The sequence below is a fragment of the Agelaius phoeniceus genome, chromosome 8 (genome assembly GCF_051311805.1).
Source record: "Agelaius phoeniceus isolate bAgePho1 chromosome 8, bAgePho1.hap1, whole genome shotgun sequence".
NCBI classification, from domain to species: Eukaryota; Metazoa; Chordata; class Aves; order Passeriformes; family Icteridae; genus Agelaius; species Agelaius phoeniceus.
The window spans coordinates 32,802,813-32,827,492 of NC_135272.1; the positions used below are offsets into that span (position 1 = coordinate 32,802,813).

At 42.3% G+C, this 24,680-nt stretch overlaps 1 protein-coding gene across 3 annotated transcripts in view; it reads right to left on the minus strand.

The window, feature by feature from the left end:
• Positions 1 to 24,680, minus strand: part of LRP8 (LDL receptor related protein 8) — a 171,211-nt gene that overhangs the window by 143,818 nt on the left and 2,713 nt on the right. Inside the window, exon 1 of one of the 3 annotated variants that reach the window (XM_077182527.1) lies at positions 777 to 798. The exons of the other annotated variants lie outside the window; for them this stretch is intronic. Within the exon in view, the coding sequence (XP_077038642.1) occupies positions 777 to 783 (7 nt within the window). The 5' untranslated portion in view covers positions 784 to 798. Of the gene's footprint in view, positions 1 to 776; positions 799 to 24,680 lie in introns of those variants that run through there. 3 annotated transcript variants of the gene reach the window in all.

Sequence of the window (24,680 nt, forward strand, 5' to 3'; positions counted from 1 at the left end):
GACAGCAAAGCATTAATATTCATTTAGCTTCTCATACACTGCCAGCCACACCAGCAGTAGAGCTGGGCATTGCTGCTGTGTCAGCACTTAGCAGGGCTTAGACCTTGATTATCCATGGAATTTCCATTGAAACTCAAGAGAAGTGAGAGAAGACAGACAGACTGACACTGCAAACCATCCACAGCCCAGACTGGCATCCTGGAGCTCTGCTCTCTGCTCTGCTGCCAGCAGTGATGGGAAGCTGATACCTTGGAAGGAAGCCCTACCATCAGTGAGTGTGTAAATGAGCTTTCCTCTAGGAAGCAAACTCTTGGAGAAAGCATTCATACCCTCCTGTGTATTTGTACACACACAAGACTTTTCCTTCCTTGGGGATTTACTTCTGCAGTTGGTCACCCCTAACTCATTTCACTTCTCTGCAGTATGAATGCAAAATGGGGGACAGGGAAGAAAAATGGAGTGAAAAAACATCACTGAGCCTTTATGGCTTTATTATTTTTTCCACTTTCATGCTTTCCTAGCAATGTTTTCACAGTTATTCTACAGTCTTCAGACCACATACATTATTTTTCTCTCCCAATGTATAAATCAACAAATCAGCATTGGAAATTCACCAAAGGTAAAACTAAACCAGTACCAAAATTACTTAGGACAGTAAGAAACCTATCATGTTTCCCACCTATAATTCCAGGACTCAGTGGCTCAGACAGCATCAAGTCTGTCAATGATGAAAAAAAATAAAAATCAATATTACAGTAACATATAACATTAATTACCTGTCATAAAAGGCTCAGACACACTCAATTCTGTTCTTCACTTCTGAATATATGGACATGCTTCAAGAAAAAGTACCACCTTTCATTTGCAGCTCTTCAGGCCAGAAGCTTCCTAGAAAGTCAGAAAGCTTTGCACAGGACAAGGTTACACATGCAGATTGGCAATGATTACAACACAACACTACAGGGGTGTAGGTTTATTCCATTTCTCTTAGGAGGGCTTTCCTGTCTATTAAAAAAATATTAAAAATTTGTTCATGCAATATTTTGCACGTTCAGATGAGTATGCCCCTCTTTTTTTCAGAAAGAAATAGATTTTTTTGGTGAGATTTTTTCTGAGAAACAGCATGCAAGACTCAAAATTTGCATGTAAAGAGGAGAAACCTTTTTCCTGTACATCTACCCTACCCACCCTTCTTTAAGTGATTGCATCCCTCATGAAACATATCAAAACAAAGGCTTTGAAAATTGAAGTTCACAGTCTGAGTATACCACAGACAATAGCAATTCCTTTATATTCCTATTGCCTCCAGCAAGCCTGAACTGTTTAACAGAGGAGGCAGAGAGAAAGTATTTTGATGTAGTAAATGGCACAGGAAAAAAAGGAAATTAGGAATTCTGCAGGTCTTACAGTAGATAGATCCTGGCAGACTAGGAAGCTGAAAAGTCACAAATAAATCAGTGAAAGATTGTACACATCAAATCAACCTCCAGTAGAAAACATCTCCGAGATTTGGGGTGGGAGGAAGGAAGTTTCTGCAGAAAGAGAGAAAAGAAATTAGCCAACTACTTTGATTGTAAGTACATACAGAGGTTTTTATTAAATGGGAATTGTAGTTTTAATGGTTATAATGGGTTATAATGTAGTTTAATGGGTTATAATAAAAAAACGTCTTCAGTTTCAGAGCCCAAGATAAGCACTGAAGGAGGTTATGTAGCAACTTTCACTGATGATTTCCTATGTAGCTTCTGGCAGCATCCTCCTCAGCCCACCATACTGAGTTCTTCACAATGTTGAAAACATGGAATATGTAAAATTTTCTTTAAAAAGGCTTTTTCTCTTTAATGTTGATCTTTGTCTACTTTCAAGCCTCATCAAGAAGGGAGATTTAGCTGTGAAACCTAGAGCAGCTAACAAGCTCTAAGTGATGTCAAGGTGTTAGAAACACAAATTACTTGTTGGTAGAATTGCCTTGATAAGGTTTAGGGCAGGCCATGTTTCAGTTATCTCAGACAAACACAGAGGTTAACAAAGGCTGGGGAGAAGGAGGTACCACTGAGAGTGGACACAAAGAACCAAGAATTTATGGGCCACAAGGGCATTTTGCAGAACTCCTGTGATAAGGGGAAACTAATAAAGCCAACTCAGCAGTTGTGCTGAAATCAGCTCCAACTGGGTAAAAAATAATTCTGGCAGGGGCAGAGCATGACCACTGACCCAGGAAACCCACTGACTCAAAAGAGAGGGACTGAGCATGCGGCCTAATTAGCATGAGAGGCGAGAGAATTATTAACCAATAGAAAACAGAATATTAATTAATAAGAACTATGTCACTTGTAGCCAATGAACACTAATTCCTTTGTTTGCTGAAGGGTATAAATAGTAAAAGTTTTGATAGTTGGTGTGCTTGATTTGTGGAACACCACTGAGCACATGGGTTTATGCAGCTCTGAAATAAATAATCAGTGTCTCTTGAGTGTGTAATTATTGGCCTGTTGCACACCAAGTAACAAATCTGATTTTTGAGCAACAACAGAACGGAATATTGAGGATGGGCCCCATGGCAGACCTGTGAACTCTTCCACCAGTAAGAAAAATCAATAAGGATTAGAAAACAAGATCAACAAGAACTCATTAAAATGAAAATATCAGTATGTTTTGTTTTCAGTTTAAAAATTATTTCTAGGCATTACAAAGTAAAAAAAGATCGCTGCCAAAGAGGCCTGTTTGGTTTGTCTTCCCTGCAGTTCTCAGCACTCTATTTAAAACCACTCATCCAAACACAAGGTATTCTCAGAGGCACTATTGATAAAAGACTGCACAGAAGCCAAGCGCCGCGAGCAGCTATTTTTAATTATCCAAACTGTGCACGGAAAACATGCACAGCTTTACAAGTGAACTTAAGGTCGGGGAGAGAAGCAGGGGTTAAAAAAAAAAAATCACAGCAAAAAGCTACATGCTAAGAAAAACCTCCCTGTGGAACCTCCCTGTCTGGTCTAGGACCTGTGTCAGTCCAGGTGAAACGTTTTGGGTAATTGTAAATGAAGATAAAACATATTGGCATCTGTGTGACAGACATGGTCACAAATAAATCCAGCAATAAACAGCACAGCATGCTATTTCTGGCCTTGTGCCTCCTTTTTGTCACATTAGGGTAAAAAGTTGCATTCAAAGACCACAAGTGCCTCTGAAACAAGAAGCCTCCCCACACCCCCTACCATGTAGGCAGAAATGCAGACAACTTCAAGTGTCTGAAGGGATTGTGGGATAACAGGGAAGCCTACTAACAAAAGCAGACAGCCGTTGTGGCTTGGGGAATCAACATGAACACCCCAACATCCTCCCCCCAGCTTGGTGCCAGGGGTTTGTGATGACAGTGCTTGGCCTGTGATGACACTGCTGGCTACTGATTCTTTCCTGCCCCAACCCTTCCCTATTTGTCCCTCAAAACCTTGTTTTGGTTTGTTTAGGACTCAGAGAAGAACAATCTCAGTCGTTGCCAATCACAGCTTGAGTCACACCACATTTGCCACGTGGAGTTTTTCCAGCAGAGGGCAAGACAACAGGATTCTACCAATACATCCAAGAGACCTGAAGAAGAAACAGCAAAGGTCACACAGACAAGGAGATGGACTGATACTCACAAACATTTGTTGTGCCCTTACTGTACCCTACTCCTACTCCTGCCTTTGTGCTTCTTCCCAGCTGTCAGCTTCTAGCAGAGAATTAAAATCACAGAGCCAGGTCTCTGCTGTGTTTGTAGAGTGCCAAACACCAGGATGCCCTGGTCCAACACAGAACCACCCAGTGGCACTGGACAAGCCAGATTTTCCACATGTGCTGCCCCAGTTTGTGCTCTCCCACTGCCCTTTATTTCCAAGGGCTGTTTGGGCTGGGAACAGCTTTGTCTCTCCTGTAACTGTCCCTAGGAACAAAGCTGCAGGATTTCCAAACCCCTCTGGAACAGTGACTGTCTGCCACAGGAGGATGTGTCAGAGCAGCACAGCAAACAACCTCTGCAGCACAAAAGCCACAGACATGCAACAACCTGGCAGCAAAACTCTCCACTCCACAGTTATCCAAGGGCTGAACACCAGCTCAGGGATGGAAGCAGCACAGCTGTAACACATGGATGATGATTCCCCAACAGAAAAGCAAAGAGTTACATGCCAGAAATACAGGGTTTGGGGCAGCCTCAGAAACAAGCCAGTCCAGTGGACAAGGTTCAGTGTGGACTGCTAATTCTAGGCATTGAGAGATGTCACTTTTTGTAACCAGACTCTTTTTCTCAGTAAAAACAGTTAAGATACTTCACTTACTATCATTTTAAATATTGTAATTAAAATGACAATGCATGGGAATAGCTTGCTTAAAAATGGGATGCTAAAGATCCAAGGAATGAAACAAATCAAGCAGAAGATGTGTTACCTGGAGGTACCACAATATATTTTCTTTTCCTCTGCCTGCCCAGGTTGGTTCCTGAAGACCATGGTTGTCCGTGTCTGTGCTGTCATCTTCCTAAGCAATTTTTGAAAGCGTGGCGCTCACAGAGTCCACTAGAGAAAGTGAAGCTCTGCACTACAAACACTAAATAAACCCTATTTAAAATATGTTTTTAAACCAATCTGAAGAATTTATGGGTGACGTTAGTTTTGGAGGTATCTTGGCTCAGGCAAACATGGTAGGTCACCCTGCACACTTCTGGCAGTTGAGACACTTCAAGGTAACCCAGCTGCAAGTAAACAAGATTAAATGCATCATACATGATGCTCACCCTTTATGCAGCAATTTTTATCCATTAATCCAGTGATAGCTCACAAAGGTTGGCAAAAATATTTACATTTTCATTTTAAGCAACAATGCCCAGAGAGGTTAAGCCATTTGTCCAATGTCACATAAAAATGCAGCTGAAGCCAAGGACAGACCAATTTCTGAGAAGCAGTGAAGCACAGACACCTCACCTCAATTCACTGACAGCTCTGCCATCACATCACAACCCTTCCTATTTGATTGGAGTCACACTTTTCCTAAAAGTCAGTAGATAAAGACATAGCAAATGATTTACACCTCCACATCTCACTGTCCATACTGTGCTTATTCCCTTCCCTGGAAAGCAGACCTGTCCTAGGCCAGTGAGTTACACAGCCATCAATCCTGTCCACTTGTGTACACATGCTGGCTCCTGTTGATTTTTCCTCATTGATTACATGGACACATCACAATTTTGTGAACACAGCCCAGTCCAGCAGAGCTTTGACTGCCTGACAGCTCAGACCAAGCCATGGGCTATTATGGGTTGCACATCCTAAATCCCACTGTGGCACTGTACCTGGAGCAGCCATAGCCAGCACAAGGGTACAGTCACACACTGACCTCCTAAATCCTACCTGCATTTGAGAGAGGTTGCACTTGGGGTGATTTGGTGAAGGAGTCAAAGCTTTGGGCTAAGAGAACACGTAAAAGACTGGACAGAGTCACATATTGGATAGCTCACCAGAAGCTCATGAACAGATTTGTTTCCTCTAAGGCCACAGACTGACTGCAAACTCCTCAGAAGCCAGTTGTCTTCAGCTATTTTTAGGGCAGGATGTCCAGATTTTCCTCAGGAAACGCATGCCAATCTTCAGCAAGAAGTCAATAAAAGAACTAATCTTTGCAGAAGAACCAGACTGTGACAACCCTGCACGTGGACGTCTGACACCACCACCATCTCCTTTAATGAGCCCTTCTCAACACTGACAGCCACCAGAGAATCCCCCAGCACAGAGTGAGCAGCCCCTGAGACAGAGCCTGGCAGCAGGCAGGCACAGCCCCGAGCTTCCAAACTCTGCTCCCCAGGCAGCCTTTGCTCCAAACCAACCCAGGGCCCACAGCCTTTAGCTGCCAGGGCCTCTCAGATTCAAATACAACTGGACTTTCTGTTCCATGAGCAGACTGGATTTCTACATCTTCCTGCTTTGTGTCCTCTGGAATTTGCCCACTGGAATTCTCCCACCCTTGCATTTTTCTCCATTTTTTCTTGCTCAATAGTTACTCCAAACTCATCCTGTATTACAGAATCCAAGGGTCCTTTTACTGTAGGAGACACAGACACATCCTTGAGATTCCTGGAGAAGAGAAGGCTCCTGCAGGAGACCTCATTGCAGCCTTTCAACGTATAAGGGGGCTTACAAGAAAGATGTAGAGAGACTTTTTATCAGGGCCTGTAGTGGTAGGACAAGGAGTAATGATTTTAAACTGAAAGAGTACAGCCAATTGCACCATTAAGGGTTCAACTTTTCATTATTCTGGAGCTGTGAGCATTGATAGGTCTTGTATTTTGGACATATCTTTCCTGTATGGCATTCACATGGAGCCAGGATCCATCAGTGGTCTCTGTTCACAGCAGAACTCAGCACTGTCATGTATTTGTAACTTACCCTGCTCCTGGCAGAGACAGAGGAGGAACTCCAGTTAAGTCAAGTCTGTTTGTAGACTGGTATCTTAAAGTCATGATGATTATATGATCACATTGCTTTTCTGTTAGACCTCTTGTTAATATCTACTAATCAAACCAGCTGATTAATTTCAATCAAGGAGGAAAATGAAGCGTAGGTCTCAAAGATTATCATCTTTATAGGGACTTTATTAATAGATTAGATGACAGCTTGTGTGAGAGAGCTCTGAATTAGCATCCTCACTGAAGGAAAGCAAATTCTGTGCACAGATCCTGTTTGGTGGTGGTCAGAAATGCACTGACAGCCCAATCAGAATACCTATATAGCTTCAGCACAAACCAGAATCACTGTTAGGCTGGGTCTGGAGTTGCTTGTGAGAATGCTTTTAAACACACTCATTAGTTGCAACTAGTGGCATTAGAGTCATGGATTGGTTGTGTTTTTCAGTACTCATCTTCAGAAGAGTACTAAATGGGAGGTAATCAGATGAGGCACCAGACCAAAAGTTTGTGTAATACTAAAGTCAAACGGAAGAGAAAGAAGTTCCAAGTCCTGAAACCTTACTGTGAGGACTTGGACTGGAAAGATGGAGATCCTATTGAAGATGTTATCAAACACCCAAAAGGTATAGCTGGATAGCTCTGGTTTGATAACTGCCTATGAAATACTTTGCACTTAAAATGCTGCTTAATCTCTAGCCAGGGGAAGCAGTCACCAAGAAGTGTCACTCCTGCTTGGGCAGGGGAAGTGGTCGGAGGCTGAACTCACCCAACGGCTTTTTCTTTCGTAAGCTCTGCCCCATGTCCTGCTCCTTTCTGCAGGAGGATTTCAAAGGCAAAAAAAAAACAAACCACATTTCCCCTCTGGTTTTGGTGCTGCCAAAACAGGTCTGCAGGGGAGATTCTGTCACTGCTCTGTTTGCAGACGTGGAGGCAAAGATTGCCAGATGACCCTAAATACAGGAACTGAGCAGAGAACATTGTCCTTCTGCAGGCCACACATTATCTTTTCTGGTCTCTGTACCTGGGACTACCAGCACCCATCACCCTGGGCCACTTGACCTGAATTCCAGGCAGCTGCTGAGTCACCACTAGACCAGAGGGTAAGAGGAGAGTCCTCCTTGTGTCATTCCTACAAAATATGAAAAGCATTTTAAAGCAACTCAGATCAGATATTCAACAAAACCACCAAGTAGTACCCACCATGATGAAAAATCAAATTTAAAATGTCCCATGAGGTTAGGAAAGTCATGAGCCCAAGAGCAATGACTTGATAGGAATGCAGTACCATGCCAAAAACCTTGGGTGGGGGGAGGAGAGAGAGGAGCGTGAGCAATTGTCACATGTTAATGGAAAAACTAATGTCCTCCCAGCTCCTGCATAAACCCACACAGATAATCCCAGAGGAGAGCAGAGCTTGAAATATGAAATGTGAAAGTCACAGAAGTTCAAATTCTTACTGAGGATTAAATTGGACTTTTTATACTGACCAATAACACAGCACCACAAGAGACACTCTAGAGAGCCCAGAGGTTAAATCAAGATCTATTCTACTCTGAAGATTAATGATCTTCTATCAGGAAGTGTCCCAATATAAAATATGTGTTAGCCTCAGACACATTTGGCTGCATTGGATTCAAAGTTCAGCTATTGGTGCTGATGATCAGCAGCTGAGTTTCCAAATTTTAAGCCCTTTACAGCTTTGTGAGACTTTTCTACCTCAGAGATCAAAGAAAAGAAACTGTCCCAGCAGGTACTAAAATATTACAGAGTGCCCCTTGCACGATCTCCCTGCTGTTTCCCATGGGAGGAGCAGGGCACTGCTCCCACTCCTCCTTGCAGAGCTGCTGCTCCATGTGGGAAGGTCTGGAGAGCTTTGGGCTTTGCAAGTTCATCCAGCATCCTTGGAGCACAGCTCTGACCAGATAATGGAACCTTTTGGAGGGATTCTTTGGAAAGATCAAGTGAAAACTGAAACAGACTTTGAGCTTTGCCAGAAACAGAAATTGGATATTCATAGCAATCCTCTGCCATATTTATTTGCTTCTCTCCTCTCTCAAAGCCCCTGAGAGAGAACTGCAGAAACCACTGGAAGTAAATGAGAGGAAGGAATTGAACGTTCCTGTGCAGCAAGCACAATGAGGATTCACCCTGGATGGGAGATGAGAGCAAAGTCACTCAGATGACTCATTTGTCAAGATGATTTCCAAATTATTGCAACATTTAAAGAGGAGAAACGTGCAGCTCTCAAACGTGATTCTGACAAAAGTGATGTGAAAAATAAAACTATCAGAGCAGAAGAGTGCTATGACAATGAAACCTCTGGAGAAAAAAAGAAAGAAAATTCTTTGACCAGGACTTTGTAGAGACATCAGGTGACTCTTAAAATCGTGACTGTTGTTGCAAGATCAGCATTAATTCTGAAAACTAACTAGCTCTTCTGTGACATGAGCCAAGAGAGGAACAAAATATTGATTGAGTGAGCTTCAGGATTTATTTATATAAGGATCTGATTGCCAGGTTCATTCTTATGCAAAGCAGAGAAAGATTTTTCAGCACGCATTTTAAAAAATTAGATCTAAAAATAACTTTATGCTTTGGCTTTCCTTGTAAAATGCCTGGGAGTGCTTGCTCAAGCTTCTTCCTTCAGTAGTCACTAAGAAAGCAAGAACCAGATTGAGGAAATCCCTGACACTTCCAGTAACTTCAAACTGAAGATGAGTTTGCTCTGAATTGGAACATAACTGACCCAACTGAGCCTCAGTATGACAAATATGAAACTCGTGCCCATTTCTGATGCTCAGCTGAAAGCACACCCCAATACCTCTGTATTGCTTTGAGCATGGAGTATTTTTCCACATCCATGGGAAGCTTTGAAAGCTTAAATTTTTTAGTGTTGTGTCTCCAGGTCCTTCCTTGAAGCTGTTGTTGCTTCTGGTACCACATCTTTCTGAAGCTGTAAAAACAAACCCATGTGCTGTACAGGAGTAAAGCCAGGAGGAGTGACCCAGCAAAGTCATTTCTGAAAGAGCCTCAACATCCCCAAGAATGAAAGCAAATTAGCTTGGAAAGGCAGAAGACCAGCTCCCTAAGCCCTTGTCTGTGACACACAGGAACACCTGATGGCATGAGCAGGGAAAGCACCTCTGCATATAATATTGTCAGTTCATTAAAAACTCAGATGGAACTTTTTGATAAAAAAAATGCAACCTCCACTTAATAGCTTTTTACATGTAATGCTTTAAAAATCAAAACATAGGTTTTTTTCATTAACAGCTACACTGGGAGAAGCACACAATCTTGTGTGGTGTGATAAAACTAAGCAAAACCACATCTCCAGACCAGAAAGTGCCATGAAGAACAGTTTGTACTGTGCAAAACCAGTCCTAGGTCACTCTTAGCATACATCCCTACTTACAGTGCATAGCCTTGTTCCTATCTGGCTGTTTATAAAATCCTTTTTCTCCCTTTAGCAAGCAGCACAGCACAAGGCTATACACAACAGAATGCAATTCTGGGATAATGGTATCATTCTGTTTTCCATGGGGACTTGTTCAAATTGTTTTGTCTCAGGAGAACAGAGTGAAGAATCTCACCATCAGTACTTCCTTGCAAACACTTCTGCTCTTTTTGAAAAACCCACAACACATTTTGGTGCAGAGTAAAAACTCAGTACTAAGCAGCTGAAATAAATTCTTGAGAGTAAAACCACTCATTTCTAAAGCTCTTAGTGAAGCATTTACTGCTTAAATCTGGTATGAGATCTTGAAGTTCTTACTGCATACAGAAGACTGGGAATTTGCCATTTTCCTACATAAATAGAAAGCAAGTGCACCCAGGAGTAAATCTTTGTGGCCAGAAACAGGCAGGCATGCTGCAGTGCAGCCTTCCACAACATCTGCTCTACAAACCTAATTATCCCTCACTGCACAGATGCAAAAGACATCTGAAATGTTGGCACTTGAGACACATAGATAATTTCAACTCCCTTTAAAATTAACTTTTTATCAAAAAAGAAAAGCCATGCTGAAGTATTTCTGTTAGTGATGAACAAAACCAAAGTCAACAAAATCTGGTCCCAGCTCATTCTCATATCAGATAAATCACATCTGCCCCATATTAGTGTTTATTCTTACTGCTCCTTAGACTCGGTCCTCAGTGGGATGATCTGAAACTGTGCTAATACAATCTATTACAATGCAGCCAGTTCTTCATGATTTGGCAGCTCTTTTTGAGTCCAGAGTGCAACAACCTCATTTAGGCTTAGCAGAAATACAGAAGTCCTAAAATCTAGATAAGAACATCATTTCCAGAGGGAAATGTTAAATTAAGCTCACCTTCTAGTAGCTACAAGGGCACTGGTGGGCACTGGTCCAGCTACTGGTGGCCCTTTTATTTGCAGATTCCCTCTTCAGAACAAATTACATTCGAAATTTGGGAGAAGTTTTAAATTGGTTTACAGACACAAAGTCAGCAAAGAAACATATTTAAGTGAGACTGAGATATGTGGCTGTACAAAAGCAGACAGCTTAAATCATTTAAGAAATCGTATCCACAAATCTCTTTTCTCAAGTGAAGACATCTTTCTCTCTTTGTCTCTGAGGAACTTTTATTCATCTCATTGCTCTTGAATTTTCACTAGCAGTCAAGTGGCAAGCTGCCAAGTACCTCACAGTTGGCTGGAAGCATGGTCACCTACAAGCTAATTGATGCCACAGAACTTCCCTCCAGGATGCCATCTGGGTTGCATTCAATATTCTTACTGGATTCAGAAGTCTGTCCCTCTAAACTTGAAAGCTGCTTCTCTTGACCGAACGCCAGCTTGCTGATTTTGTTTGCAAGCACACACATTTAACTAAACAGCAATACCAAGCTCCTGTTCCACTCTTTTGACCATTTATCGACTGCACTATTCTACAAAAATAAAGACAAACCACTTCCCCATCTCACATGAGGACAAATTGGGAAAATGAGAGCTGAAGGAGGCTGTCAATGAAAGCTTGGAAAGCGATTTTATACCAAGTCCCTGCCCCTGCCTGATCAGGCACATTTTAATTCAGCTAGGTACCCTGCTCTCAATGCATACCCTCAGTGACTATAATGGGACTTCTTGTTTTCATTTTTAAAAATAGGGCGTTTACAGAATAACCTTAGCATTACTTTTGGGCCTATCTGCCCCACTAACAATCAGACAGGTAGAGAGGCATTTTTACTTTCCTATTTCTACTATTGCAGCAGAGAAGCACCTTCATGATGTGCAGCTGCACCCTCCCATGTCTCTGCATTGACAGCAGGAGTTTCCTGCATGCAGCCAGTTCCATGGCAAATAGCAACAGTAAGTAAATGAAAAGGTGAGGAGCCCAATCCCACAGGCTGACACCACAGGCTCTCTGCAGGGAGCACTTTTCCAGTGGAGACCTGAGGGCAGAACTGTCCAAAGCACCCACATGACCCTCCAGCAGGCCTGGCCCCACCTGCCTGTTCCCCCTGAAAACCTTCCCTGGAATGGCCTTCGTGAGCAAAGATCCTTGCAAGAGCAGTACAGATTTACTCCACGGCCACCTGCCTAGAAATTCTTTGTACTAGAACAGATTTGGCAGGACTGAGTCACGATTACCTGCTCTTCATCTAGAGGAGAGGCAGCATGCTGGAAAACTCCAGGGCAGTTTATTTGACTGTAATTAGTCAGACATAATGCTGTTGGAACAAAAGGCCAACCTGGCAAAAGCTCATCAAAGCAAATCTCCATCAAGTTCATTCACTTCTAAACAAATGCACAGCAGTGATAGAGATGGAGAGTGCCTACTCACATTTGGCAATTCTTCCTGCCCATTTTTTGCAGTCAAACAAAAGAATCTGGAAGTGTTTTATTACCTATATATTACAGAAGTACCTATCATATTACAAATGTACTGGAAGTGTTTTAGTACCTATATTTTACAGGCAAATCCTGTTAATGTTACCTGAGAAAGGGTAGTGAAAAAGCAGGATGAAAGTTGCATTACTGACGTAACAGAATTAAAGAGGTTTACACTGACTCACTAAATACCCACACAGCAACAATAAACTCACTTTGAACTCACCAAGAGTTCTGCTGTGCAATCTAATAGCCTGCAGCTTAGCAGGAAAAACCACGTCTCCAAATGGCTCAGGCTTGGAGTTTTCTTGCTTTGCTCTTTTGTCAGTTGAATATATTGCACAATAGCTAAACCAGAACATGAACCTAAAGTTTTTTCATAAGCAAGTGGATTAAAGCAATAATATTGAGACTTTCCAAGCCATATTCAGCCATGGATACAATATTGTCAGGCAGGGCAAGGAGCTTTAATTGGGAATACTCAACCCAGGCAATAGTTCAATTTTGTGGGACAGAGGAACACTGCTCATATTTCTTGGGTCTATTCCTGCTATGAGAGATGACACTGGAGAAATTTTAGTTGCTGTGCTGTTCAGGGCAAGGTGAGCACCACAGGCACTGGCAAAGTCAAAGCCACAGTGAGGATTCTCCTGCCATAAGCAGATTCTCAATAAAATTTAAATATCATGTTAACCTTGTGATCTCCTGCATTTCTAGACTTCCTGTGAAAGTTCAGGCCTACACCCTGCACCTGTACCACACTGAGAGCTCTGTGTGCTTCTGCTCCAGAAAGAAGAGACTCCTGAAGTTTAGCACAGGAAGAACTTGCTTTAGCCATAGAATCCACTGGAGCAAGCTTGGCCCCTTCCCCCAAGAGCAGAGATGCAAATGCAGACTAAGCAGCCTAAGAGAGCAATTTTACACCATCCAAATTGAAAGCAAGATCACTACAAAACTAGGGGTATCACAGACTAAACTATGCCTGCAAGTGATCATTCCTTCAGCAGGACACTGGGAAACACAAGCAAAAGAAGGACTGGAGACAGACTGAATGGTCAATAAAATATGGATGGTTTCTATTTTCATGGCTTGCCAATGGCAAGTTCTCACACAACATTGTAGCTGGGGGATGCATGAGATCAGGAATGGAATGAAGCTGTACTTTCACCCCTAAAACAGAATTAGAGAGCAGTTAATCCTTACTTGGAACAAAACAGTGGTCCAAGGCCAGAACTTGTATTGTAGCTCCACAATGATTCTCTATGCACTTCTGGAGGCTAAAAGAAAGACAGGGTAATACCCTGGTGAAAACTGCTGCAGAAAACATTTTGTGAACACCACAGGCCTGAAGCCATTGATTTTTGAGTTTGCAAAGGTTTCTTATTGTCAGTTGTGACTGTTTGTAACTATGAAGGAACAAAGATCCCTTGAAATATCACTTCAAACTCATGTTTTATCCAGCATATTCCCCTGCCAACACTGTTCCCCTCACCATTATTTCACAGGCACACCTCAGGAGATAAAATGGACCTGAGGTAAAGCTCTGCCTGGCTGGGGAGGGTGGCCCTGTGGAGAAGCCCTGGCCAGCTCAGCTACATGGGCACAGCCTCGTGCTCAGCAAAGCCAGCCAGGGCTCTTCTCTTGGCCCACCCTGATCCATCTCCTTTCAGACCTTCTGGGCCCACAGCAGCAGCTTTTCCAGCTAAGAAACCTCAATCTCAACAGAACTACACCAGCAGGGAGAGGGTCAGCTCTGTGCTCTGAAGCTACAAGACCAAGCTTTGTCAGCAATCTAAATTAACCAATCAGCATTTCCTCAGAGACTTCTGCAGCAGCAAGATCAGGCTGAGCCCTCACACAGACAAGCTGTTTTCTCTCTTCAACTTTCACCATCAGAGAACAGCACTGTCCACAGATTAAAGTAATGAGGAACCCCCAGCAAACATCACAATTAATAAGAGCGGAACGCACAGCAAATATCTTCCCCAAATCCCAAGACACTCATCATTTAACATTTTGGATTCTAACAGTATGAGTGAAATGAGATCCTCCATCTTCCACTTCATATCCAGTAAGAAATATCACTCTCTCACACACAGAGTCCTAATAGGTGTGAATCATCTCCTTCCCATCTACTGACGAGAATTTATCCAGCTAAGACAGTGAAACCTGCATCATTCTTACATGTCAAAGTGCTGTAAAGATCTCTGCTATTATAAAAGCAGAGGAAAAAACCCAACACAATGGCAGATAATCCCAACTGATTACTGTAGAAAAGTGACATTTACACATGCCCTTTTTCTATGTTAAAGGTCAAGCTGATGCACCAAAACCTTTCAGCTACAGGAAAATTCATCCCCAGCCATCTCCAGAAAAGGTGATACAGCTCTCAGGTGTACCACAGTCACAAAAAATGGCCATAAATTGAATTAAGGGAATTCCAATTTGTTGCTCTGGATCTCCCCAGGTTTGGTATTCCTCTCAGGAAACCTAATCCCACATGGCTTCAGTAGAAACAAGTAGCAAGGAGAGAACCCTTTTCAAAAACAACACAGCAAGATTCTGCCCTAAACCCCTTGCTGAATATGTTTCTAATGCCACATTCAAACTCACACTCCCCCACAGGATGCAAAACACACTTTTGTAGCAAAGGGGGAAATTAGGTCCTGTACTTGGCTGCCTTCCTCCCCCTCGGTGGTTTTCACTGTCAGAGAAGCATCTTTTTTGCATTCCAAAATTAACCCTGTGAGATGATGATGAAGCCTGCACAACGTGGCTCAGAAAAGGAACCAGGAAGCAACAAAGATCACTGCTCAATCCTTATTATTATGGACAACTCACTGACAGCTATCCAGCCTGCTTGGAAAAGGAAAGAAAGCAGTCTTCTAAAAGGATATTTTGGTTTCAGGTTTTCTTGACTCCCCCAGTGCACTGAGCAGGCAGGGATGAAGCTGCCAGGGCAAGAGCACTGTAAGCCAAGGACTCCATAATCCCCAGCACAGCCCTGACTCTTGCTGCAGGAGTGCAGCATCTCCCATGGTGCTGAATATCTTAGTGCTGACCTTGAAGCTGAAGTATCAAAACTGTGCAGTGACAGCAATGGCTTTTGTTCTGTGATCACACATCCCTGGGGCACTGCTTGCCAGTGCACCTCACAGTGCCCAACAGCCCTCAACTGGAATCAACAGAAGGCAAATGTGGAGCTCCACATCAGCTCTGGAATCCTCCAACACTTGTCACCCTGGCAGCCTCAACCTGCATTTCAGTCTCAAAATATAAAAAATACTGTAAATTAAGTAATTAGATCTGGGCAAAGTGAACCTAGCTGCTCCTTGCCAGCTGAAGTACAGCATTTGTGCAGGAATTATTAATCCTTTCTACGAGCATTAGCACAAATAAAGGCTTGCAATATTCACATGGCTGCATGCATAATTGAATGTGAAGAAATGCTGCTGCTCTCAGCCAAGCTTTGCAGAGTCCCCTGCGATGCCTGAGCGAGGGAAGGTGTTAACAAAGGCTTTGTGCATTGCTGCTGAGGATGGGCACCCTGTGAAACACAGCCATGAGAATCAACAGCCAAACTCATGGGGAAAGACTGGAGGAAGAGCAAGGCAAGAAGACACTGGGAAAGGCTCCATATTGCTCAGGCACAGGCTTGTCCACAACCATGGAGAAAAATTAATACCTTATTTATCATTTCCCTCTAGAAAAGGGTGCCCCAGGATTTCTCCCCTGCTCTACACACTCTCTTTGAAGTGCCATGCCACAATCAGAAACCCTGCAGTCAAGAACTGGACAGATATGATTCTTTTCAACACCTGTCAATGCAGCTCCTTAATCCTAATTTAACTTCAGGGATCAACACGCATTGGCACCTTGGGCAAATACACATATTATTTTATAAAAAAATAGGACAGATTTCTGTGTTAAAAGAGCTCTTGTGAAAAGGTGGAACAGAAATCATCCAGCAAAGAGCTTGAAGTAAAGAAATTTCAACACATCAATGTGATCCTGGCAGAGATTGGTGCAGAGGTTCCCTTTGAAACTCCTTATTTACCAGGTGCCAAAGAGCAGTTCCCATGTAGGTTACACATCCTAAATCACCTACAGAGCCCACCCTGTGTAAACTTCAGAGTTGTGCAATCTAAACTGTACCTTTGCTGTTTTACACGAGAAAGGAAGAAGGAAAAGAGTAATAAAATAAACAATAAAAAATTAAGCTCCCTCAGTTATCTTTGTTCCTTCCAGAAAATTATACATTACTAATAATTTATGGAGGAATGGGTACACAGGTGATTAGTTCAGTAGTCTGTGCTCAGATAACAGCAAGGCGTGGGCAGGAGGTGAAGGAGGCTTGAATAGAAGTTAGAATGGAAAGAGCTTCTTTAGCAAACCAGAAGTCTGTGGTGTGCAGTCTCACAACTGGCACTTTTGGCCAGCTGAAGAAGTGGCTGCAGTGATGTCTGTCTGTACACAGGCTGTGCTTCAGGATCTGTTGGAATGTAAAAAAACAAAGTTCATTTTGGAACACAGAAGTATTGTGCTCCTCCTCAAGCACCTGTATTTTCTGTGTCCAATACTAAATACTAGAGGTGAGACATTTGAAGCAGTTCTTGCACTTGACCAACACTAAAATTTTGGAACAAACAGTGAGTTGTCTCAACACCGGGGTTTTTCCGAATATTTTACGACTGTATATGATAAAAGCAAAGGTTAAATCCTTGAGCAGTCATTTAATCCAAGGAACACAATTATCTGTGTAAAACAACGTGATAATAGAGCTGAAAAAAAGAAACTGGGGACTTTCTTCATGAGTCACTAATGTCCACAATGAGTTGCTGAATCACTCTAGAGCCTTGGGCAGAGGGTAACTTCCCCAAGCATCAATTTTCATGTCCCTGAGATAATATTTAGCCCACTTTTCTGGGAAGATTCATAGAAAGCTGAACTGCTAAGCAGCCACAGGATGACAAATGTGTAATGAGCAGAACACAAGCACACAAACAAGAATAGAAGCTCTGAGTTACAGAGGCAGGAGGTGTATTTCTTGGCCTATATCAGTCAGCGCTGACATTTGCTATCAAAGAAACTGGGCCATTTCTCTGTTTATAAGTAGCTCTATAGATCAACTGTGATTCAGGATGAAAAGTCTACAGGAACAGTTGTAAATTTACATCCAAAATTCTTATTCTCAGTGCAAGCATATTCACTACTCCTGCTGTAGCTGATTTTTTTGGTGTTAACTACTCCCTGGATCTCACAGAGTGCATCATATCTGGATGGAACACATCCAGTAAATCCAGCAATGTTTACTGATATACAATCTCTGCTCAAACAGCAAGCCAAGCAGCTGGAATCTATCATAGGAGACTCATGCTACACATTTGGAAAGATGCCTACAACCTTACTCACCTAGATCAACAAAAACAGAAAAAAGCCACCAAAGAAATTAATCCCATTAACTTCATACATGGAAAGAAAGACAGACAGAAAACCTCAACTGGGTAATGCACAGCAGGACAAAGACTTGGGATCAAACAAAAAGTTTAATTCACCCCTTGAAATGAAGCAAAGTATCACCTTAGTGTACATCACACTACACATTACATATCCAGGAAGGCAGCCTGAAAAAAGTATAAAACAAGGCCAGTTAAAATAAAATACAAAGTTAAAACTGAAACTGGAGCAGTTGTCTAAATGAGGGACACAGTAGAGTTAAGAGTTTACAGCCAGTTGTACACACCAGTTTCTTCAACAATTATTTTAATTGATAAATCTATGCTATATGCTACATGTAAAGGAAAAGAAGTCTTCAACAATACAACATTTCAAATTTAACCAAAATAAAGATAAAACTTCCACCTATTACTGTGAATTTTCAATATACACTTTCTTTTACTAGCTAAATAGTGAAAGGAGTGAAATAACACCCACAGAAGATACACAAACAAAGCTAGAACTCAAGAAAAAGATAAAGAAACTTACAGCAGGCAAAATTCTCACTCAGGATGGACAAAATTCTGCAGCATTAACGAATTCAATGTTAAATAATACATCTATCTTTAAAAAGTAATCACAACAGCACAGAGAGCAGTTGCCAAAAAGAGCCCTTCTGGTTCTGCAAGTACAGGACTGTGCTCCTGCTGCCATGGAAACTGAGTCCCTCACTGCTCTGGTCCTGGTACAGTGCCACACATGCTCTCAAGCATTTAATAAATATTAATAATGCATTAAATAATATTGAAGTATCAGAAACAGAACATCTAAGAAAAAAAATTGGCAATAAAACTCACTTTACATGGCTGCAGCCCAAAGCCTTGTAAGCCTTGCTCCAAGCCAGCTATAAATCCTGTTCTCTCCTAGTTTCTAACACTTGCTCTTGGCATTAAGTGTGAGGTTAGACTGACTGCCAGGCCTTAGCTTAGGCTGAAAATAACCAGGAAACCTGGAGGAAAAACTGCAACCCTTCCACTTGTCCAACAGGTACCTCTGCAAGGAGTTGTGTGTGTTGAGCACTGGCCTGGTAGGCAGGAGGCCTCATTTCTGTTCTTGGCTTGGCTGCTGACTCTTGTCCAGCTGAGTCACTCTGGAGCAGAAGAGCTCTATCACCATTTATTCACCTCTTCATGAGGAAAAGGCACAGGGCTGCCAGATCTGCCACAGCTCTGGGAAGGAAAGTCATGGGCCTTGCCAGGAACAGAAGCACAGTCTACCAGGGCATCATTACTATGGCAAGAAACAGGATGTCTCACCCTGAGGGACCATCAGTGACAGAGCTCACAACTCTCCTTTAAAAATCTTTTGACTTCTTGCACCTTAAAATCTGGCTTTTGAAAATATTTCAGTGTGCAAGGGCTTAGTTTTATTTTTCAACTAGCTTACAGTATTATTCTAACTTCTAAAGTCTAATCAGGTTTTTATCGCTTGCATTTCAAACTGAATTTCTCACAGAGTAGAAAATCTGCATTAATTTTATCACAGGGCCTTTTACCCTTTTCCCCTCCCTTGTGGGTATCTACATATTAATAATTTTAATGGAAAATAGAGAGCTAGAAAAACTACACTCAGCTTTTCCAGGACTTCCCTCACATGCACCATAAAATAGTGAGGATTTCCCTTTGGCTGGAAGCAGCTGTCTGCCCTGGGAGCAGAGCACACCAGAGCATGCAGGCTCCTCTTCTGCCAAGGACCAGCTACTGCACAAGACAACAAGCAGCAACCCACATCTGCATCTCCATCACCAAACTCAACTTACTGATTTGTTTTCCTGGGCTAAGGAAAAAATGAAAGAACAATTGACATCTTACAGCATTTTATAAGGCAGACACAGGAAAGCAGAACTGAGCAACAGCAAGCTTTGGGAATATCTTTGAAATTACCAGGGAAAAGCTGCAGGGAAATGGGAAAGCTGTAGAGAAGAAAAGGACACCAGTAAAAGGATCAGGAGAACTTCACACCAAATCAATCCTACCACAAATGCATCCCTAACACAACATCAGTCTCTGAGGCACACCAAAGACATGGTAGATTTGTCAGTGAATTCAAAAAGCTGATGGTATTGAAAAGGCCAGCAGAAACAAAAGCTGGGTGTCTGCTGAGGGAATCAATAATAGTTGGACATTTTTCAGGTGTAACAGAGTGTTTAATAGTCCTTTAGGTGGACAATGGAGTCACAAAAACTTATTATTTCTAGCACTGGGAATCTCTTAGTGTAGGTATATCAAATAAATGTGTTCACCAACACATTACACTTGGTTTCTCTGGTCTCAAAATTGCAGTTTGAATAAACTTTGGAACATTTTCTGATTAATATTAAATTATCCTAAGTATCTTCCCCTCTTAACATCAATCAGTCAGAAATTACATTTCTAACCTGTGCTGAGGCTGGGTCTAGAACACTGCAGACACAAGAGAACTGGTCTGCATTGACTTTTCATAGAATCACAGAATGGTTTGGGTTGGAAGGGACTCTAAAGAGCATTAGTTCCAAAACCCCTGCCATAGGCAGGGACACCTTTCATTAGACCAGGCTGCTCAGTGCCCCAGCCAGCCTGGCCTTGGACACTGCCAGGGATGGGGCAGCCACAGCTTCTTTATACATTAACATGCTTTGGATTGAATTTACCTACCTTGGCTCAAAATGTAGAATATCCTTCTAGCCTCTGAAATGCCAGCTCTGAGCTCTCTGATAAACAAACCAAGTCATGTTGGTTTCAACTGCACTCTCATAATTTCCTTCTTGAACTTAATCATTACATTGATTTCCCATTCTCCTTGACCTCAGGAAAACTTTTCAGCTCACAGCTCATTCCTGTAACTGTATCTAGAGCAACTCTTGTGCTTCTTGCTGTAGCACAGCACCACTGCATAAAACCAAGTTCACTTCCCTCAGTAACCATAATGTCCCCAGTGGCTCTCCCAGCTCTCTCTTCTGCCTTTTCAGTGGTCCCATCTCAGTTCTCTCTTTCTTTTCCAGACCATGAGCAGGAGTGACAGAAAATCACCGCCTTGTAGAAAGCAGTCTGCATCTAGACTGCTTAATAAATAAAGTGCATAAATAAAAGGGCTCAAGAAAATGTCCCAGGAAATAGGGAAATGGAGAAGGGCATGTGCTTAAAACTTCATTTTCTACATAAATGTTGCAGCAGCTGGTTGCACTGACAGGGAAGGTAATCCAGACACCAAAAACATGCAAGTTAGTTTTTTCAGAGCAAATAACAAGAATATAATGAAAAATGAAGATAAATGAATAAAGACATTCACTGTGGAGCACAAGAAGTCAGTAAACTGGTTTTGAGCCTAAGCTGGACATGAATCCAGTACAGACCAGGACAAGCAGGCAGCAGCCACACAGAAAAGCAAACAAGTCCTGCCTCTCAACACCAGTCTTCCAAGTGCTTCCAGTTTTGGGATAAGCATGCAAGCTGGCCACACAACACAGTTAAAATGTCACTGACACAATCAAGAGCATGGGACCGTGCATGAGTCGGGGAACCCTAAAACTCCACGTGGTGACATGCACAGGATCTCCAGGGCAGCAGAAACAATCACTCAGCATACAGGACATGGCTCAATATGAAACAGAAAGAGAAACTGCAGCAATGCATAACAGAGGACAAAAAGTTATAGAATACATGTGGCATTGTGAGTGCCTACTGTGCCACTTGGTCACGCCCCAAAAGCTGCAAGCCTGGCACACCATTACACTCCTGCACTTCAAAGCTACCCAGACCATACTTAACTCTGCACAGGATCCAGAATTTAGTTTTCAAATGGGCTTTTTGATATGTTTTTACTCCCAAATTCCAGCTCTAGTGAAACCTAAACTGACAAGCATAGAGACCATGAGGCTGCCTCCTGGGCTTCCACACCAGCAGCAAGAGTCAAACTCTGCAGACTCTCTGTACAAAGCCAGTGGAAGCACAGGACTCCTCCTTCCTCCCAGTTGCAAGGGAAATGTGTCTCAGCTACACAGCCACCTTCTGTAGCCACAGGCAGGCAAGGGCTGAGGTAGGGGAGGTTTGCTGATGCCACATGTTTACCTTGCATTCTGTACACAAGGGAACAGTTTTTGAAACAGTAACTCCCTTCAGACTGCATCTCATACCTGAGGCAGCCTCAACCCTGTCTAGAAAATATCCCCATGAGCAGTCCTCACCAGCAAGCAACATCACAGAAAGGATACCAGTGCAAAGGTGGAAAATGGAGCTTTAAACAAGAAATAGCAATTCTGCATTTGGCTGTGTCCCCCTGCAGGCAGGTATTACAAAGCTGAAATGATCCTGCAGCTTGTGTTTAATTTTAGGAAACTGGTTAAGCTACTGATTGCTTTTTGCAACTATACTCCTTGCCACATTTAGTGTTATTCAACAGTGAAACATTTAAGCAGAGATCCTCCAGTTTCTTTCACCCACACTCAGGTCTGGGTTAAGATAAATCATACCTACATCATAAAAATAAAATCAAACAGCTATCAAAGCAAGAGCTCCTATTTTGCATCAAATATATTGTGTCTGGCAGCTATTTGCAAGGTCTTCCTTGTTTTCTGCTGGCTACAATGGCAAGCAGGAATAAACTTGTAAAGCTGGGGGAAAAGCCTCCAAGAGCCACTCCCCCTTCAGAACAGAGCTCTAGGATTTTCCCTTCTGGGTGATGTGTCACACAGCAGCAGCACCCTGGACACACAGCACACACATCCCTAGTCTGACCTGGCTTTGCAGCCTCCACCTTTCCTGAGGGAGACACAGAAAAATGTCAGTACCCCACATTTTGAGTACCTCAGCAAAGAATGCTTTTGCTAAAACACTGTGCCTCAGAAAATGGACATTTTTCCCACTATAAAAGTAGCTTTGATGTTTTATAAAGTTGCTGCTGTACCATTACAAAAAAAGTCTCAATGACTGTGCATCTGCAAGCATTGTCTGAAACAGCTTGTAAGAGTCTTTGCAGTGTTTCCGAAGAGAAAATGTATCACAGAGAAGGACGAAAATGCATCTACAGAAATCACATTCAGAACTGCCCTGGGGCCCTGCCCTCATTGTATGGACCACGTTTAGTGCAGATTGTGGCATTGTAAGCTGTAAGTTGTGACCAGGATTTTGTTTGTCCGGGCCTACACAGACTGGACTGAGCCCAGGCAAACCCTTTTGCATAGAGCAGAACAAATAGTTTTAGGACAGGCTTAAACTCTGCAGTAGGTACCCAAGATGTCTAATTCCAAAGTTTACAACTTAATTTCCCCAGCAATCCAAACAATATAACTTCCAGCGGTTATCTCTCTGGAGTTTAGCTTCCTTTCCAAAGATACATTTTAAGGAACATATCTACTCCCTTTTTGCCTTCCTTTCCTCAAAATGGTTTAACTTTCTGAAAACATGACAGCAAAATGGCATCTTCATATTTAGGCAATCTGTTTACTGCTTTATTTTTATATATTTCTCCAATGCACACAAATTAGTGTTTTCTCCTTCTCTCTTGTTAACACTTCACAAGTCATGTGCCTACACACAATGAGCACCATCTCCTCCCTTCCTGGCAGCCTCCTTGGCCACTGTTCTTTTGCTAGCCCAGAAACCCAGTCCTGGATAAACTTAACACACCAAAAACTAGTGCTGCCTCCAGGTCCATGTTTGCTGTATTAACTCACACATCAGTCCTATGGGAGATGAGTTGAACTACCAGCCACGACAGAAAAGGATTACTCAGTTGAAATCAAATGCCAAGGATGCAATATACTTTGATTACTAAAACATTCTCCTTAGAATCCAAAACATGATGGCAGCAAATCATGGGCACTCAGAGGATGGGGGAAACAGGGACAGACACAGGACACAACACAAAGGGGACACAGATAACAAACAAATAAAAATTCAGTCTTGTGCAAAGATGATTTCTAGTTGGAAGCCCACAGAGTCCTGCCAAAGAAAAAAATCAACTCTTTCCAACTATTTAAGATATTCTTGGTTACAAAATTTTCCAGTGTATTAGACCGTCTGCCACAAGGAATTGGTTTCACAAACCAATTCTTCACACCATAAAGACCATCCTGTCTCTTTAAAAAGGGAGAATTTACACAAGCAGCAATGAGCTATTACAAATACATTATCAGCTCTGGGAAAGAGAATCATCAAGTAATTACAGAGGTTATCAGGGTCCTTATCAGTACTCACTGCCAGCAGGCTACCTGCATATTCATTTCCCTCTCCATCACCACTCTGGCATGCTGAGTTTTCCAAAATAGTTTCTTCTATTGCATATGTTCATAAAATAGTTTTAAAATAAATATCTGTTTATTACAGCAGTGATAACAGAGGCGGTATCTAGAAGTGAAAACATGGAATGTATTTTTTCACCCAGTGAGTAGAACTCCAAACATTCCATATGCTGAAAAACAGTACGCACTTTCAAAATAAAGCAGCGTTCAGAACAATTTAAGTGAGAAAAATGTGCATGACAAATGTAATTTTTGTCTTTCAGCCTGCTTGAAGAAGCAACTGCAAAGTCTCTCTATTTATGAACTAAATTAACAGTCCATGAGCAATTTCTGTAGTCTGATTCCCAATCAATAATAAATGCCAGATTCTGATTAAAGTGAAGAACATATTTTTACCACCTCCAAACCCAACAACTATAAAACCCCTCTGAAATAAACCTAAATCAGATGCAATAAGCATTCTAACATAGCACAGTCCACACTGAGCTGGTGTTCAACAGCATGTTGTTCTACCCTCTTCTGACACAATGCTCAGAGGGCTGCTTATAAGGAGACAATAAAAAAGCAGCCCAGATACTGAGCCTCTAACTCATGCAGGGCAAGAGCTCAGGACACGAACACACTCTTCCATGTTGAGTGCAGGGTCCAGAATCCATTCAAGATACTCCTCCAGCCAC